This window comes from Pelophylax lessonae, assembly GCF_965119305.1.
Source record: "Pelophylax lessonae genome assembly, chromosome: 5".
Taxonomy (NCBI): Eukaryota; Metazoa; Chordata; class Amphibia; order Anura; family Ranidae; genus Pelophylax; species Pelophylax lessonae.
In genome coordinates, this window is record NC_138772.1 from 346,219,642 (window position 1) to 346,236,593 (window position 16,952).

The following is a 16,952-nucleotide window of genomic DNA, read 5'->3' on the forward strand; positions in this document are numbered from 1 at the left end:
CGCTGTGGAGCGCCATGATAGTTCATTGAGTCTTCCTGTCAGCGAGTATCAGCTTACCCGTACAGTAAAGCCCATACACTGACAATTTACAGGACACCTGCATGTCATCAGAGATCTCCTGATCCCTGGTGCAATGCTTTCAAGGCTCCTGCAAAAAAAATATTAATGTACAGCAAAAACAATGTGCATTTATAATTTTTTGTACAAAAGGTGAACTTATCCTTTGAATTTTTTTTTTTCTTCTTTTATATGCATAAAACGGTTTAACCAGGTACAAATGAACAACATAAAGAGTTAACCCTCATCATTCATGGTAAAAATTATTATTTATACAGAACATGATGGGGGAGATTTACTAAAAACTAGAGCACTCACAGAATCTGCACCTCTGCATGGTAGCCAATCAACTTCTAACTCCAGCGTGTTTAATTAAGCTTTGACAAAAAAACAAAACCTGGAAGCGGATTGGTTTTCTATGCACAGCTGCACCAGATTTTTCACTCTCTAGTTTTAGTAAATCTCACCTATGTGTCTGCCCAATGACAAAGAGATCATAACAAAAAGTTTTAGGGTTATCAGATGAAGCTGATACAGACCAGCACAAACAATCTGACAGGAAATTATGTAGGTGGGCTACCAGCAGCAGAAAGGGAATCGGTCATGAATTCCAAACTGAATGCCACTCATTGTTTTCTGTTACATTTGACTCAATGAAAAGAAGCACATTTCCGAAACTGATGCACTTTTCTGCAAAAAAATTTTCTTAATCTTGGCAAACTTTGATCCCATTCACACTTCACGTGTCACTAATAAGCCTCTTGCACACTGGACGTTTTTACAGCTGCTGTTTTCAGTGTCAGACGTTTTTTATTTTTTTTTACAGCCAGTAAACTCCCCAGCATGTTATCCTATGTGTCCATGCACAGATAGGCTGTTATTAGCATTTTTTGGCAGGGGTATTTTCTGGCTGGAAAAAAACCCCCAAAACTAGTGGGTTTTGAGAGGAGATTTTCAGCTGTATAAAAACGCTCTAACTCTGATAAAAGCGTAAAAACACTGGAAAACGACAAAAAACGAAAAAAAAAAAAAAAACACAAAAACACCCAGCATTTGGGGGTTTATCAACATTTTTAAACCGTAAGCTTTTGTGGAGTATAGTTTTGCTTAAAAAAAAAAAAAAAAAAAAAACGCTACAGCTGAAAAAAAGCTAAAAAACGCTACTGTCAAAAAGCTTTAAAACTCCTTCTACAGCTACAGCTTTCTACTGGCGTTTTGATAACAGCCAGTGTGCATGAGGCCTCGTTTGAGTTTGAGCTCTCCTTTTTTTCTGCCTGGAAACTCTCCTCCATGTTAGCCAATGTGTCCATGCACACTATGGCTTTTTCAGGACTTTACCAGGCACATGCTCTTACAGGCAGAAAAAAACCCCACCAAACTCACGTTTTTGAGAGGAGTTTTCGAGCAGAAGAGATGCCTAAGTGCCCTAAAATGCACAAAAAAGCTTATAGAAAAGCACACAAAAAGAAAAAAAAGGGAGCTGAGGGGAGGGTTTGTGAAAAAAAAAAAAAAACTGCTTATGCTCAAAAAAAACTCAAAAGAGCTCAAAGAAGCTAAATAAAAGCGTGCAAAAGAGCATAAAAAAACACAAGATTCTTCAATCTCATGCACACTGTAGCTCAATAAAAAAAAGGCTGCTTTTACAGATATTTGAGCTTCTATTTCAGCTTGAAGCAGCTTGTCCATGTTTTTTTTTTTTTTTTTAGCTTCTTCAAGCTCCTTTGAGCATAAGCGTTTTTTTTTTTTTTCAAAAACCCTCCTTTATAGTATTTTCTTAACCACTGTATAAATAAAGCTAAAAGCTGGAATAAACTTTTTCGCACATTTTCAAGCTGCTTTGACCGCTTTGGGGCACTATCTCCTCTCAAAAACACGAGTTTGGTGGATTTTTTTTTTCTGCCTGTAGGAGCCTGAGAACCCCCGGAAAAAGCCATAGTGTGCATGGACACGTTGTCTAACAGAGGGGAGTTTACAGGCAGAAAAAAAAAAAAAAGCCGCCTGTTTGAGCTGCAGTGTGCATGAGCCCTTTGGTAGAGAAATAAAAGCTCAAATACCTATAAAAGCAGCTTTTTTTTTTTTTTTTGAGCTGCAGTGTGCATGAGCCCTATAGGTGCATGCCGACAGAATAGTACATCATAACAAGTTCTATATTACTTACCATCCAAAGCAAAACACTGCAAGGTAAGCACCAATGATGGTGGCAAAAGCATGGCGCACAGTAGCGTGTGCATGGCTTGCGCTCAGGTAGGTACGGAACCAAACGGCGACGCCAAGAGCAAACAACTGACATGCCACAAAGTTGACCTGCAAAAGCACAAAAAGCACATTCATTTTTTCTTCAGGAAGCTTATAGACTTATTAACTTTATTAACTAACCACATAGAACATTTGGTGGTGAACTTGAAGTAGCTGCTGTAAAGTTAACGTGAGCTTGCACTTTACCCATGTTGGGTAAAGTAATTGACTTACATTTCAGGAAGGACTTTTATAGTGAATGTTTACATCATTTAACCACTTTACCTCCGGAAGATTTTACCACCTACATGACCAGGCCATTTTTTGCTATTTAGCACTGTACTATTTTAACCGGTAATTGCACGGTCATGCAAGAATTTTCCCCAAATGAAATTCGTATAATTTTCCCCCCCCTACAAATCCACAAATAGAGCTTTCTTTTGGTGGCATTTGATCACCACTGGATTTTTTTTTTTTTTTGGCGACCGACATTTTTGGAAAAAAAAAAAAAAAAAATCACCAATATTTTTTACTTTCTGCTACAAAACATATCCAATAAATAAAAAAAGTAAATAAATAAAATATCCAATAAAAATAAATAAATAAATCAAACGACTAAATTCTTCATAAATTTTGGTCAAAATGTATTCTGCTGCAGGTCTTTAAGAAACTATGTTATATATACTGAAATTTTTTTTTATACTACTAATGACGGTGATTAGTGTCTTATAATGGGACTGTGATAGTGTGGCAAGAAATCTGACACTAACTGTCGCTGGGGGGGAACAAACTAACTGGCACTGACATCACCAGTGACACTACAGTGATATTATAAACTGTCATTGTACTAACACTGGCTGGGAAGGAGTTAACATATTGGCAATCAAGGGGTTAAATTTGTGGCTAACTATGTGTAATGTGTGTTGCTTTTACTAATAAATCTCTATGTTTCCCATCAGAGGAATCGTTCCCTCTTACAATCAACACAGAGCCCTGGGCTGTGATCGTGCACAGTTGATCAGCAGGTCCCGGCCGTGAATCATTGGACACGCGCGCAACACAACCATGAATCTTAGCATTCACATGCAAAACCCACAAGCAGGCAGTGACATACACCGTACAATGCAGGCGAGCAATTTGCAAGTGGTTAATATGGTCATAACAAAATACATTAAAAAAACATTTTTTAGATAAATACTGTATGAAAGGTAGCAAATTAAAAGTTAAGTATAGGCAAAACTTTTTGGCTATATTTATTTGGGTCTCAGGAGTCCATTTACTTTTGTACTCCTGTAACCCAGAGTGGGCAGGCTATTGCATGCTGCTGACAGGGCAGAGCTGTGCTAGGCTTGGGAAGGATCCCTACAATATTGTTGGGATTCACTCTGCTGCCTGACTACAAGATTATCAAAATCATCTGTAGACCAGAGGTATAGACAACTGAAGGTATAGGCAAATCAGGATTATGCAGTAACATTTAAAGGAGAAGTATGGCCAAAGCTTTTTTGGACATACTTCTCGTGGGTCACAGGAGTGCACTTTTCTGTTCTCCTGTGACCCCGAAAGTGGGCTAAATCCCATTGTTGGCTGACGCTGCAGAGCTGGTCTAGGCATTGCCGGGATTCTGACAATAATGTCGGAGGATCCACCCAGATGCATGGCCGGCAGCCAGCTCAGCCTCTTAGTGTGCCACTGAGAGCCGGAGCCAGTCGCTCCCTCCCCCTACCTAGCCCGACACCCCAGTGACCACTGGAGGAGGGGCAGAGCAGAGAGCTAACAGTCACCGCTTTCTGTTCAATGAAGACCAAGAACTGAAGTAAAATCTGTTTGTTCTTCTATGGCTTTTGAATACGGATTTGGATAGGATCCAGGTCATCCATAATTAGTCATGAAGCAATCTCTTCTGAAGACATACACACTGCATGTACCTTGTGGTCAGTAAAAACGTGCTTCATCAGTAGGAGGACGCCATCCCATACTCTGCCATCCACTGGTCAGCCTTGTAAATGCAACTATAATTTCTTAAAACCAAGATGGCCAACAGAAAGCCAGAGAGGCTGAGCAGCTTAGGAATATCTTGACTAATCCTTCTATAGGAGGAAACCCTTGGAGCCGGAGGATCTACTATTGGTTGGCGGTGATTGCTTCTACTATCGAGCTTTACAAGAGATACACTTTTTCATGGTTCTCTAATCTGGATGGTGATTATGCCTAATAGGAATGGAGACCATTTACGTTGTGGGGAACCACGCCTGGGGTCATTGGAGTTAGTGTGGATCTCTGTTATGGGGATCTACACCTTTTGGTGAGCTGCTGCACATTTGGGTGACTGGTGGAGGCTCTTTTATGCAGTGTCACTTACCGGTTTATCTGTTATCATCCATCCATCCATTTATTGGATTGATTACTCAGGGGATCCACCTTGGTGACTGTCTCTTATTTATGCCCCTGGGGAACCTCATTACTGCATGGGATTGCATCCATATGCACTTTATTAGTAGTTTTGGGACTCTGTCATTTTAGTTTATATTTATTTATATATCATTTAGCGTTGCACACTATGTATCATTTTGTCTATTAGTTGTAATTCAACAGCTTTTTGTGCTGGCTGCTATTTTAATCAGTATTAATATTTTTTAATTAAGCGCAGCAAAACATTGTACATATGATCACTATACTGGCAAGCTGCCGGTATCCTAGGATTGCTGTGACCAATCACAGCCGATCAAATGCCAATTGTAAACAATAAATGGCTTCTTTCATGCCATCCATTGTATACAATTGTGTTAATAGCTGTGATTGGTCACAGTGATCACATGGTACAGACAGGGCAGATCACAGACCATCTGTACCATGTGATTAGCTTTGGCCAATCCCAGCTAATCACAACAAAGACAATGAATGAATCAGTTTCATTCAGTAAAAATGGTTGCGTATACCAATGAAACTCACTGCTATAAGCAATTATAATGTGTAAAAAAAAAAAACCTGATTATTTCCCCAGAGTAGTACAGTGTTATTATGCTAACACAGTATTGCTCTAATCACAGAATGTTAAAAAGGTTGTAAACCTCAGAATTATTATTTTTTTTAAATTACACCTGAAAGACAAACACATAATAAGGTAGTATTCATCGCATACTAGCTCATTAATGATATACTTACCTTAGAATGAAGCCCCGAAGCGCCGACCGCTCACCTCTCCCATGGGTGACGTGTTCTGTCACTCTTCTTCCGGGTTCGCGGCATCCGGCCATGTGATTGGCTGGACCCACGATTACGTCACTCCCGCGCATGAGCGCGGGAGCCGACGGTCACGGCACAGGGCTCTGAAGGAACGGCACCAGCAGCCGTTCCTTCAGAGCGCATGCGCCAGTGAGGTCACTGGCTGCATTTAAGGTAAATATCTCCTAAACGGTACATGTTTAGGAGATATTTACAGTACCTATAGGAAAGCCTTATTATAGGCGCACCTATAGGTACAACTTGCAGAGGGTTTACTTCCTCTTTAAAAGAAAAAAAAAATGACGTCACTTACTAAATACCTCGGACTGTCTTCGTTCCAAAAAAAGGGGTTATCAGGTGTACTGTCCTGGAATTTTCAGGCCTCAAGAATGGTTTGTGGACACGTTTTTTATTTATTTTTTTTCTTTCAAAATTGTCAGCCTTTTTTCGTTTATTCAGCAAAAAATAAAAAAGCCAGTGGTGATTAAATACCACCAGAAGAAAAATATATTTGTGTGAAAAAAAGAGAAAACATTTCTTGTGGGTAAAGTGTTGCATAACCGCGCAATTGTCATTCAAACTGTGACAGCGCTGAAAGCTAAAAATAGGCCTTGGCAGGAAGGAGGTAAAAGTGCCCGGTATTGAAGGGGTAAAATAAATAAGCTAAAATTTAAATATTACATGAAGTTTAATTTTCTTGTTTGTGATAATGAACAAAATCACTAGGTTTTTGCAATTACGTTTTGGATTTGTATTTAGAGAAAAAAAAAAAAAAAAAACAAAGACATCAGCTATACAATTTTAGTTTCCTTGGAAAATTGGTAGACACAGCAGTCAGCAGCTATAATTATAGTGAAAGAGAGAGATCACCTTTTCTTTTTTCACATGCTGCGGGTTAAACTCCAGCATGCTTGGCAGATGCCTGCACTCCTTCTCTCCAAGAATTACAGTAGGATTCTACACAGCCCACTCCCTAGCAACTAATCATGCTGTTCATTGCTCAACCGAACAAATGGCAGATGTGAAGCCACATAAAGGTCCCGTTTAACAGGATGGGGAAAGCAGTTATGCCATTTCCTCGTGGTAGTCTGCTTGTGGTTTCTGGAAATCGGTAACAAAAAATGTTCAATCTGTTTTTCTTTATATGAAATGAAAAATAAAAAGATCCAACAGGGAAGAAGGTGTGCGGTTTCATTTATTTTAAGCAGCAAAAAAGTCACAAATACAGAAGGGAGGGAAGTCGTAGCATAGTGGAGATTTATAAACCACCTGCGTACCCTTTCATTATCAAGCCTTTTTTCAATTTTCAGTGCTCGGATAGTTTGACTGACAATTACTACACCGTTTTTGAAAAAGAGCTTTCTTTTGGTGTTATTTTACCACTTGCTTTCTGGGGCATTTTTTTTTTCCACACACACCATTAGCTTTTTTTGCTAAAAAAATTACTTAAATAATTTTGTTAGGCTCTGAGGAAGAGGCTAAGCCTTCGAAACACGTAAGCCTTTACAGCTTCAGGGGACTGTGTTTCCTTAGATCTCGATGCTGAGGACTATGTACCTTGTTTGATATGCTTTTATCAAGAACTCGTTTGTGAGTATTTTTATACCTTTTATTCTCAATAAATCTTTTAAAGGATAATGCACTAGGCCAGTGCGCCCTTGTGTTTGTTTGTCATAAAATGTAACATGTTACAAAAAGGTGAACTTCTCCTTTAAGACCCTGTTCACACTGGGGCGACCTGTCAGGCGACCTGGTCGCCTGACAGGTCGCCTGCCATAGAGAAGCTGTGGACCCGTTCTAATAGGAGCGACACAAGTCGCTCCGACTTAGAAAAAGGGTCCGGAGCTTCTTTGGGGTGACCCGGAGCGACCTGCATTGACTTCAATGATATGAAGTACGTGCCGGCCGCTCCGAGGTCGCGGTGCGAGCTGCGCACCGCGACCTGTGAGGTCGCACCGGCAAGTAGCGTCGCCCCAGTGTGAACGGGGTCTAATAGTTTGCTATTGCTGCCCATAGCTTTTGTATATACCGTATTTATAGGCTGGTGACTGGTTGTCATCTCGCATGCACTATACCAATTACCGGTAGTTTGGTCAGTAACAAAGTGTGCATGTGTAGTGTTTACTTTGCTGTATGTTAGTACGTAAACCTGTTTATTGTAATAGAGTTTACATTCAACTCCTGTTATTCCAGTAAACCCTGTCCCTTCTGGTCTGGAATTCAATAACTAGTTTTAGCTAAGGGCTCAATAACTGGCACCGACTAGAACTAGGTTAATTATCCAACAGCCACTTGATAGTTATCGGTCAAGTTGCATGGCAAATTAGAGACTGCTAGGGTCCAATATACAGTGTAGATAGGGGTACTCTAAGTTCTAGTATCATACTGTGGTTTTGACTAGTGAGAAGCTCCGTTCAAGGCTGGTAGGACAAGGGTTAGAGAAGTTCCTCATCACAGGACTCCTATCAGGCCCTCAATGAGAATACCGGTTTGTACCTTGGATGTATGTACTAGCATTAATCTTTTATTATAGCTTGTATCATTCCTAAACTAGTGCGTAATTATTTAATTATGGTTAAAGTTATACGTTGGTTGCAATAGCTCATTTGCTTCTAATTAGTTTCACAGGATTACTCGTTAATTTCCCAGGAAGGGAATCCCCTCAGTTTACAAAGGCCCTGTCCTGGGTGAAGGCACTGCCAACTTTTAACTACAGTTTTAGTGCTGTATCCTGTTTGCCGAGGGCCATTTCTTTCCACTTCAGTTCAGGTCCACTTTGATATATACTAATGCATATCTACAAAAGTAAAAAATTGTCATTTCAAAAATTTGACTGTACTATACTTCACAATAAATACATGATCACTAGATGACAGGTAGTGCGTCACATTTTACATATACAGTTTTGCTGTATCTATCCCAACAAGCTATTCACATGCTTGATATAGTACAGCAGTATAGAGGAATGATCTTTAAGGGGGCTCTACAAGAACTGCATTCCACACAGTACATATTTTTCTAGAAGACAAAGATCTATTTATACAAATTGGTGAACAACTGCTTTTCATCGTTGTTCCTCAGAATAATTCTCTATGAAATGTTGCCTGTAGTTGGCTTGCAATGTTTTAAAGAGCAATGCAAAAAAATGTGCAAAATATAAGGAGAAATTACACCAACATGTGCCTAGTTTCCCTCTGCACATATTAATGGATTATAAAAGCCTATATGTTTTGCACCCGATTGGCGATTTGAAACCTTATTTTAAAGGCCAGTAATATTTGACTTGGACCATATGGAGATGTATACAGTTATCTGTACAGATTTCTTCTCACTTCCTGTGGTCTCTCTCTGTTCGTAAGTAGGAGTCGGTAAGTAGTAAGTCGGATGTTTGTAACCCAGGGACCACCTGTAGTATTATTTTTGCCATGCATTTCTTCTATCCCTCTAACCTGCTCACAGAGACTATAACAAGACTGTAAGTGTGTTCTGGACTAACACCTACTATTAAACCATTTGGGACCATTCACACCAAAAACTGCGCGTTCAGTGACACTTTTGCATGCACAGTGATGTGCATTTGACGTGTGGGGGGGGGGAGGTGACTGAGTGACAGAAGGACAGATCGGATGTCCAGCTATGCTGAACACTCCGATCTGTCAGTCCCTGCCACTATGGAGATCCGCCCGCTGTGTTTACACACAGCGGGTGGATCTCCAGACTCGATCCCCGACGATCGGGGCAGAGCAGCGGCAATCGCCGCTGCTCCTCCCCTGGCCCGACTCCCGCTGTGAATGAACACAGTGGGAGCGAGCCTCCGGCGGCGCGCGAGCGCCGCCCACAACGGGCGAAGTCCAGCGACGTAGGTCTACGTCGCTGGACGGGATCGCGGCACTTTGCCGCAGTAGCCTCCATGTGAGCGGAGGTAAAGTGGTTAAGTATATCTGCTTATTCCTTGCCCTCTAAACCGGGGGTCTCAAAACGTACTGCCCATTAAATATTAGGGGGGCCGGACTGGGGCCAGTGGGAGTAGAAACTTCCCTGGCATCAGTAGGAGTAAACAATCACATAGGCTTGGAGGTCTTAAAAATTTTAAAAATTTAATTTTTTTATCAGTAAGAGGAATAGTCCCCCCATCATTGGTGTCAGTGGATGAAATAGTTCCCCATCTCTGGTGTCAGTGGGAGGAGTAGTACCCCATTGTTGGTATCAGTGGGAAGAATAATGCTCCGTCATTTGTGTCATTGGGAGGAATAGTACCCGATTGTTTGTTTCAGTGGGAGGAATAATGCCCCATCATTAATGTCAGCTGGAGGAATAGAACCCAGTCTTTGGTGTAAGGGAAAGGAATAGTGCCCAAAGGGAAAGCTACGGGCCGCATCCAGCCCCCAGGCTGCAGTTTGGAGACCCCTGCTCTAAACAAAACAATCATTTCATATTTATGTGGGTGCATGCTTATACAGTAAGCAGACACTATGGAGGTGAACATCATTTTAAAAAAAGCCATTCAGCTAACAACATCAAACTCAGCCAACTATTCCCCCCCCCCCCCCCCCCAAGAACAGAAGGGCTGTTTGCATTGCACTATTAAAGTGGCCATAGAGTTAAAATGACAAAGAAAAAAAAAAATAGATTCTACAAGTCTACTGGATAGAGGAATCCTTCCCACTGAGACATTGTATTCTGAAAGTGGGCTGCAGTGCTGATCTAAAGGGTTTTTCAACATTCCTGTTCAAAAGAAGTCAACCCAACAATCAACTTCTGTTGATCAGGGACGACAATATATGGATTGAAGTTTGGTCAGTTCCTGCTGGTTAGGCCATTCCTAAAGATTGGGAAACAGCAAGTGCTGGAATGTGCACGGTTCAGATACTCATCCACCCAGTGGATCCAGCATTTTCCTGCTGAGAGTTACATGCATAGCCTAGTGGATCCAGCATTGTCCTGCAGAGAGTGACATGCATATCCCAGAATGCACTGGGGAAACGGACGTTGTTCACCTAGGCGAATGATGGAGGAGGGAGAGCGGGCCGAAACCTTTTCCCTAAAGTAGAACTATAGGCAAATTTTTTTTTTTTTTTTTAATTATGGATAGAGTAAAGGAGGGTTATAGCCCCTGTCATTTTTTTCGCCATCTGTATCCCATTGGAGAGATTTACCTTCACTTCCTGTCCCATAGCCAAAGCAGGCAGTGAGAGAAAATCAAATTAAGGGAACTCCTTGGGGTCCCCCAGGTCACCAGAGCTATTGTCCCCAATAAAAAAGGATTTCCCCTCTATTAAATTTCTAGGGACAACCCAAAATGTGTAATTTTCTTTGTACTTTCAATGATAATGGTATGCAGGACAAATAGAGAGGGTGAATCTCCATAACTGGGGCACAGACAGCAATAAAAACCAAATAGGTGTTTGTGTTCAAACATTTTATTGAAAGAAACAAAAAGGAAGTACAAAGGTTCAGGTAATATTGATCACAAGTGTACTGGGAGACTAATTCTGGCCATACACTATACGAAAAATCGTTCAAACTCCTTTTCGAAAAACGAACATTCGGTCGTGAGAGCAAACGATCCTGCCATCATGTAATGCTTAATAAATCGTTCAACGTACATAAATTAGTTTTTTTTTTTTCCACATTTACCTAGTGCAAACAGTTTGGATGAGAAACACATTAACCTTTCAATTTATCGTTCGATCAGCAGAAAATTTCCAAACTTGTCCAATTTTTGGCTCAAAAACGTCACAACCGATCACCGATTTGTGCCCATTAACTGGCCGAAAGACGAAAAAAAAAAAAAAAAAACTGTCCAAATGACCGAATTTTGGCCAATTTTCTGTATTGTGTATGGCCAGCATAGGCCAGAATGGGTGAGAAGGGCATGCTTGGGGGTAGGCCTGGATAGAAACCCAAACTAGGGGTAGGAAGGCTGCTGGAATACACTAAAAAGGGATAGAGGCTGAAAGGAAGAGGGAAGGACAGGGGATGAGTGAGTAAAGGGAGCAGGAGAGAGTAAAACAAAGGGAAGGGGGGTAGGGGAAGGGGAAAGGGGATGGTAGGCTAAGGAACCCACCTAGGGAAGAATAGGGAAGTGGTGGCAGACTCAAGGGCAGGATAAATAAAGTTGGCTAAAGACATGGGAGCAATAGGGTTTTATCAAAATCAGGGGATAGGAAATGGATCACCCAGGGGTTCGAGAGCTTCTCGAATTTATGAACTTTATCTAATAGCACAGCTTCCAGTTTAGCGTGAATCATTGCTTGGGTATTTCTGTGTTTTGTCACGAGTACACACAAGGAAGTGGATTTCCAGGCTTTAGCTATGGTCTGCTTGGCAGCAGTAGTGACATGGAGGAGAATTGGCAGTGGGACAAAGACATGGGTTTGTTGTTCAGGAGAGCTACAGTTGGGTCTGGTAATAGGGGTGTGGCAAAAAGTTTAGATAAGATTACAAAAATCTCTGACAAAAAAGTTTGCACTATGGGGCAATCCCACGAAATGTATGCCCCGCTACATCCACGGAAGCAGTGTGGCTGGTATTGCGGAAGGAATTTATTAATCCTGGATGGGACCAGGTACCACCTGATGAGCACCTTGTAGTTTTTTTTCTAAGGCAGCAATGTTTGCAGAGGAAGATTTAGTCGCCTGCCAGATAAAATGACCAATCAGCATTGTCGAGAGTAAGGTAAAATCTCTTTCCCATTTGCTAACATAACCTGGGGGTTTTGCAGTTTCTGGGGGTTAGAAGATGGGTATAAAGCTCAGAGATTAGCCCTCATCTATGAATGGCCGATTTTCACACCCATTCAAAGGAGTGTAAAGCCTGGCTACATGAAGTAAGAAAATGTTTAATTTGCAGGTATCCGAAGAGTTCAGAGGAGGGAAGATTTGAGGTCTCATAGTGTCGAGAAGGAATTGAAGGAAGTGGCTGCAAAGAATTGATGGGCCGGATCAGGCCATCTCTTAACCAAATGAAAATGAAGCCAGGGAGAACCAAGCTGGATAGAGTGATGTGTTTCGAAGAAAAGACTATTAGAAAAACCAAATAGGTGTTCTAATCCATCTCCACTCTATCCAAAACTTTTTTTTTTTTTTTTTAAATATAACTAATGGAATATAATAAAGTAACCATTTGAGGTCTCACAGTGTCGAGAAGGTATTGAATGAAGTGGCTGCAAAGAATTGATGGGCCGGATCAGGCCATCTCTTGACCAAACTGAAAATGAAGCCAGGGAGAACCAAGCTGGATAGAGTGATGGGTTTCGAAGAAAAGACTATTAGAAAAACCAAATAGGTGTTCTAATCCATCTCCACTCTATCCAAAACCTTTTTTTTAAATATAACTAAAGGAATATAATAAAGTAACCAAAAAAAAAAAAGACTTATTTGTATAGCGGAGGAAAAGTGGGATCTAGAGCAGCAAACTTATTTGAAAGGGTGATCCACTTAAAAAAAATCAAGTTAACTAAATGCAAACTTGCAATTTTTTTTCTTTCCCTATATAATTTGTTTACTCACTTGTAATGTGTCTTTGAACTTGCTATAATATTTGACAACTCCAGGAGAGACAACTTTAAGACCCCATTCAGACTAGCGCGACGCTGTGCACCGCGACTTCACAGGACCGACTTCTGTGACGTCAGTAGAAAGTGGACTTTAGCCCGCTCTCTGCTGAAAACGGGTCACAGGAGAACGGAACAAATCACACTCCTGTGATCCATAGGTGACATAGAGTCAGAGGAGCTTTGGCTGTACATCTCCTTTAATCTTCTAATAATCTTCTTATGTTAAAAAAAAAATAATGTTTCAGATCGTACAATCAAAACACTTAGCAATGCTCCTTCGATACGACAGAAAAACACCACGTGTCTTCCTATAAGTGAATGTAAATGCAAAGTCCTATCTGGACATGGTGTTGATCCAGACAGCCAGTCCTTATAGTCCTTGAACAATCAATATGAGTGTTCCGTCACCACACCTCATCCACATTGTTCTACATTAAATAGTAAGCTCAGAACCTGCTCGTCCTGCACAATCTCAGTCACCTATCCCAAATGGAATGGTGATCCCCGGGTAGAGATGAACAGCTGGTAGTGTTGGGTGTCACGTAGACGTGACACACGGGAATCACCGCTCTCAACCCATGTGGGATAGGTGACTGAAATTGTGCAGGACGAGCAGGTTATGAGCTTACTATTCAATGTGGAACTGTACAACTCTCACATTTTTGTAAATATTTTATTATATGTTTTCATGTGACAACACTGAAGAAATGACACTTTGCTACAATGTAAAGTAGTGAGTGTACAGCTTGTATAACCATGTACATTTTCTGTCCCCTCAAAATAACTCAACACACAGCCTATAATATCTAAATCGCTGGCAACAAAAGTAAGTACACCCCTAAGTGGAAATGTCCTAATTGAGCCCAAAGTGTCAATGTTTTGTCTGGCCACCATTATTTTTCTCAGCACTGTCTTAACCCTCTTGGGCATGGAGTTCACCAGAGCTTCACAGGTTGCCACTGGAGTCCTCTTCCACTCCTCCATGACGACATTACGGAGCTGGTGGGATGTTAGAGACCTTGTGCTCTCCACCTTCCTTTTGAGGATGCCCCACAGATGCTCAATAGGGTTTAGGTCTGGAGACAAGCTTGGCCAGTCCATCACCTTTACCCTCATCTTCTTTAGCAAGGCAGTGGTCATCTTGGAGGTGTGTTTGGGGTTATCATGTTGAAATACTGCCCAGTCTCTGAAGGGAGGGGATCATGCTCTGCTTCAGTATGTCACAGTACATGATGGCATTCATGGTTCCCCCAATGAACTGTAGCTCCCCAGTGCCGGCAGCACTCATGCAGCCCCAGACCATGACTCTACCACCACCATGCTTGACTTTAGGCAATCCACACTTGTCTTTGTACTCCTCACCTGGTTGCCGCCACACACGATTGATACCATCTGAACCGATTAAGTTTATCTTGGTCTCATCAGACCACAGGACATGGTTCCAGTAATCCATGCCCTTAGTCTGCTTGTCTTCAGTAAACTGTTTGCGAACTTTCTTTTGCATCATCTTTAGAAGAGGCTTCCCTTTGGCACGACAGCCATGCAGACCAATTTGATGCAGTGTGCGGCGAACGGTCTGAGCACTGACAAGCTGACCCCTCACCCCTTCAACCTCTGCAGCAATGCTGGCAGTAAAGCTTGTTTGGCTGTACCCCTCCTGTGGATCAGAGGAGTACAGTTTGTTTTGCACTCCTGTGACCCGTTTTCAGCAGGGAGCGGTCTAAAGTCTGCTCTATGCTGACGTTACAGAGTTGGTCCAGGCTCGGGTGTCCTCACGACCACGGAGGCGGGATCCGCCCACATGCCTGGAAAGGCACCCGGCTCAGCTTGAGCCGGCCGATCCCGCCCCCTCCACAGCCCAGCGCTCCAGTGAGCGTAGGGGGGGGGGGGGGCAGAGAGCTGCTGACTGCTCGGGGAGCTGTGGGAACCGGGCGATCGGCGACGTTTGATCGCTCGGTTCTCAGTGTAGAGGCGCCAGGGGACAGATTCAGCTTTCGAATGATGCTGCATCCACCTAGGTAAGTAGGATTTAAAAAAAGAAACACATACATCTCTTAAGTTTATTTAAAGCCCACACTTTTTGTTCTAGTTTTAATGGTTAAACTCTGTATTAATTTTTTATTTTTGACCCATTAGGGATATTTCTCTACGCTTCCTGATCTGAAGACACGTGAGAGGAAATCCTTTCATAGACAACTGTCACCAAGCAGTACTCGTTGCAACATTTCCCATCTATTCTTGTTCTGGTGACAACTGTAGCATGTGTTTCCAGTCACTTTCTGTCCCGGTGACAATGGTTATCAGGTTATGTAAGAGAGGGTAAATCTCCCCAGCAGGCAGACAACAATAAAAACAGGAGTTTCAACATTTCCACATTCTAGCCAAAGTAGAAAGAGAAAAGGTTTGGCTTTCGGTAAATTGTAAGATACACTTGTCTTACAAACTGGTATAACTGGTTCCAAGAATAAAATATGGGTACCTAGAGCAGCCTACAATTTTACCCATCCCAGCAGCCCTAAGCACCTTTTTATTGTGAGTTTTCTTTCTGTAAAGTGAAGTACAGGCCTGCACACTCTGACCTCCTGCAGCTTGCTATTGGCTGATCCCTGTGATTGATAGCCACAATAACCAATTGAGACAGGCAGGAGAAGGCCAATGGTAAATATTGGTTGTATATTTCTTTAGATTTTACCCAGAAAGTTTCCTATTACAAGCCTTTCCTTTTGTGTAGCACTGTTATTTTTATGTGCCAGTTTAACTGTTCTTATGGCTTTAGCCATATTTATACCAATAAATGTGTTTTCTAGATCTAATAATTTATAATTCAGCAAAAACACACAGTTTGGACCACTTGCCGACCTCCTACAGTACACTGAGTGGCTGCTGTAGGCAAAGGGAAGTACCCGTAAGTCCCTACCTACTTCCAGGTTTAGGGCATGCGCATGCACGCTCCCCGCCCAGCACCCGCTGTAAAAGTGCTTAGAGGGAGCCTGTCAGTAAATCCCAGCCAATGATTCATGGCCAGGACCTGTTGATCGGCTATGTGCACTCTCTGCCCAGAGCTCTGTGTTGGTAAACAATATAGAGCTCTGTAGCGAGGGAGCGATCTGGCAGGTTCTCATCCCTGCAAAGCAGGTTTAGGGCGCTAGTAATAAAAGCAGGTTTAGAGATCTACACTGAACAAAATTATAAAAAACGGAACACTTTTGTTTTTGCCCCCATTTTTTCATGAGCTGAACTCAAAGATCTCAAAGACTTTTTCTATGTACACAAAAGGCCGATTTCTCTCAAATATTGTACCACACCTGCTCCCTATTCACACCTGAGATCTTGTAACACTAACATGTCACATGACACCGGGGAGGGAACATGGGCTCAATTTGGACATATCACTTAGGGGTGTACTCACTTTTGTTGCCAGCAGTTTAGACATTAACCACTTTAGGACCAGAGGATTTTCCTGCTTTACGTCCAGGCCACTTTTTGCGATTCGGCACTGTGCGACTTTAACTGACAATTGCGCGGTCATGCAACGCCGTACCCAAAAATTTACGTCCTTTTTTTCCCACAAACAGAGCTTTCTTTTGGTGGCATTTGCTCACCTCTGCGCTTTTCATTTTTTGCGATATTAATAAAAAAAATGGCGACAATTTTGAAAAATTAACAATATTTTTCTAATTTGACAGTTAAAAAATATCCAATATATTCAATTTTTGTCATATATTTAAGCCAAAATGTATTTAGCTACATGTCTTTGACAAAAAAATTCTCAATGAGCGTATTTTTAACCACTTTAAGACTGGAAGATTTTACCCCATTCCTGACCAGGCCATATTTTGCGTTTCGGCACTGCGTTATTTTAACGGACAATTGCGCG

At 41.8% G+C, this 16,952-nt stretch overlaps 1 protein-coding gene across 2 annotated transcripts in view; it reads right to left on the reverse strand.

The window, feature by feature from the left end:
- Positions 1–16,952, reverse strand: part of MBOAT1 (membrane bound glycerophospholipid O-acyltransferase 1) — a 117,523-nt gene that overhangs the window by 63,803 nt on the left and 36,768 nt on the right. Inside the window, exon 2 of one of the 2 annotated variants that reach the window (XM_082259317.1) lies at positions 2,216–2,361. The exons of the other annotated variant lie outside the window; for it this stretch is intronic. Coding sequence (XP_082115443.1) covers positions 2,216–2,361 — 146 coding nt within the window. The remainder of the gene's footprint in view (positions 1–2,215; positions 2,362–16,952) is intronic. 2 annotated transcript variants of the gene reach the window in all.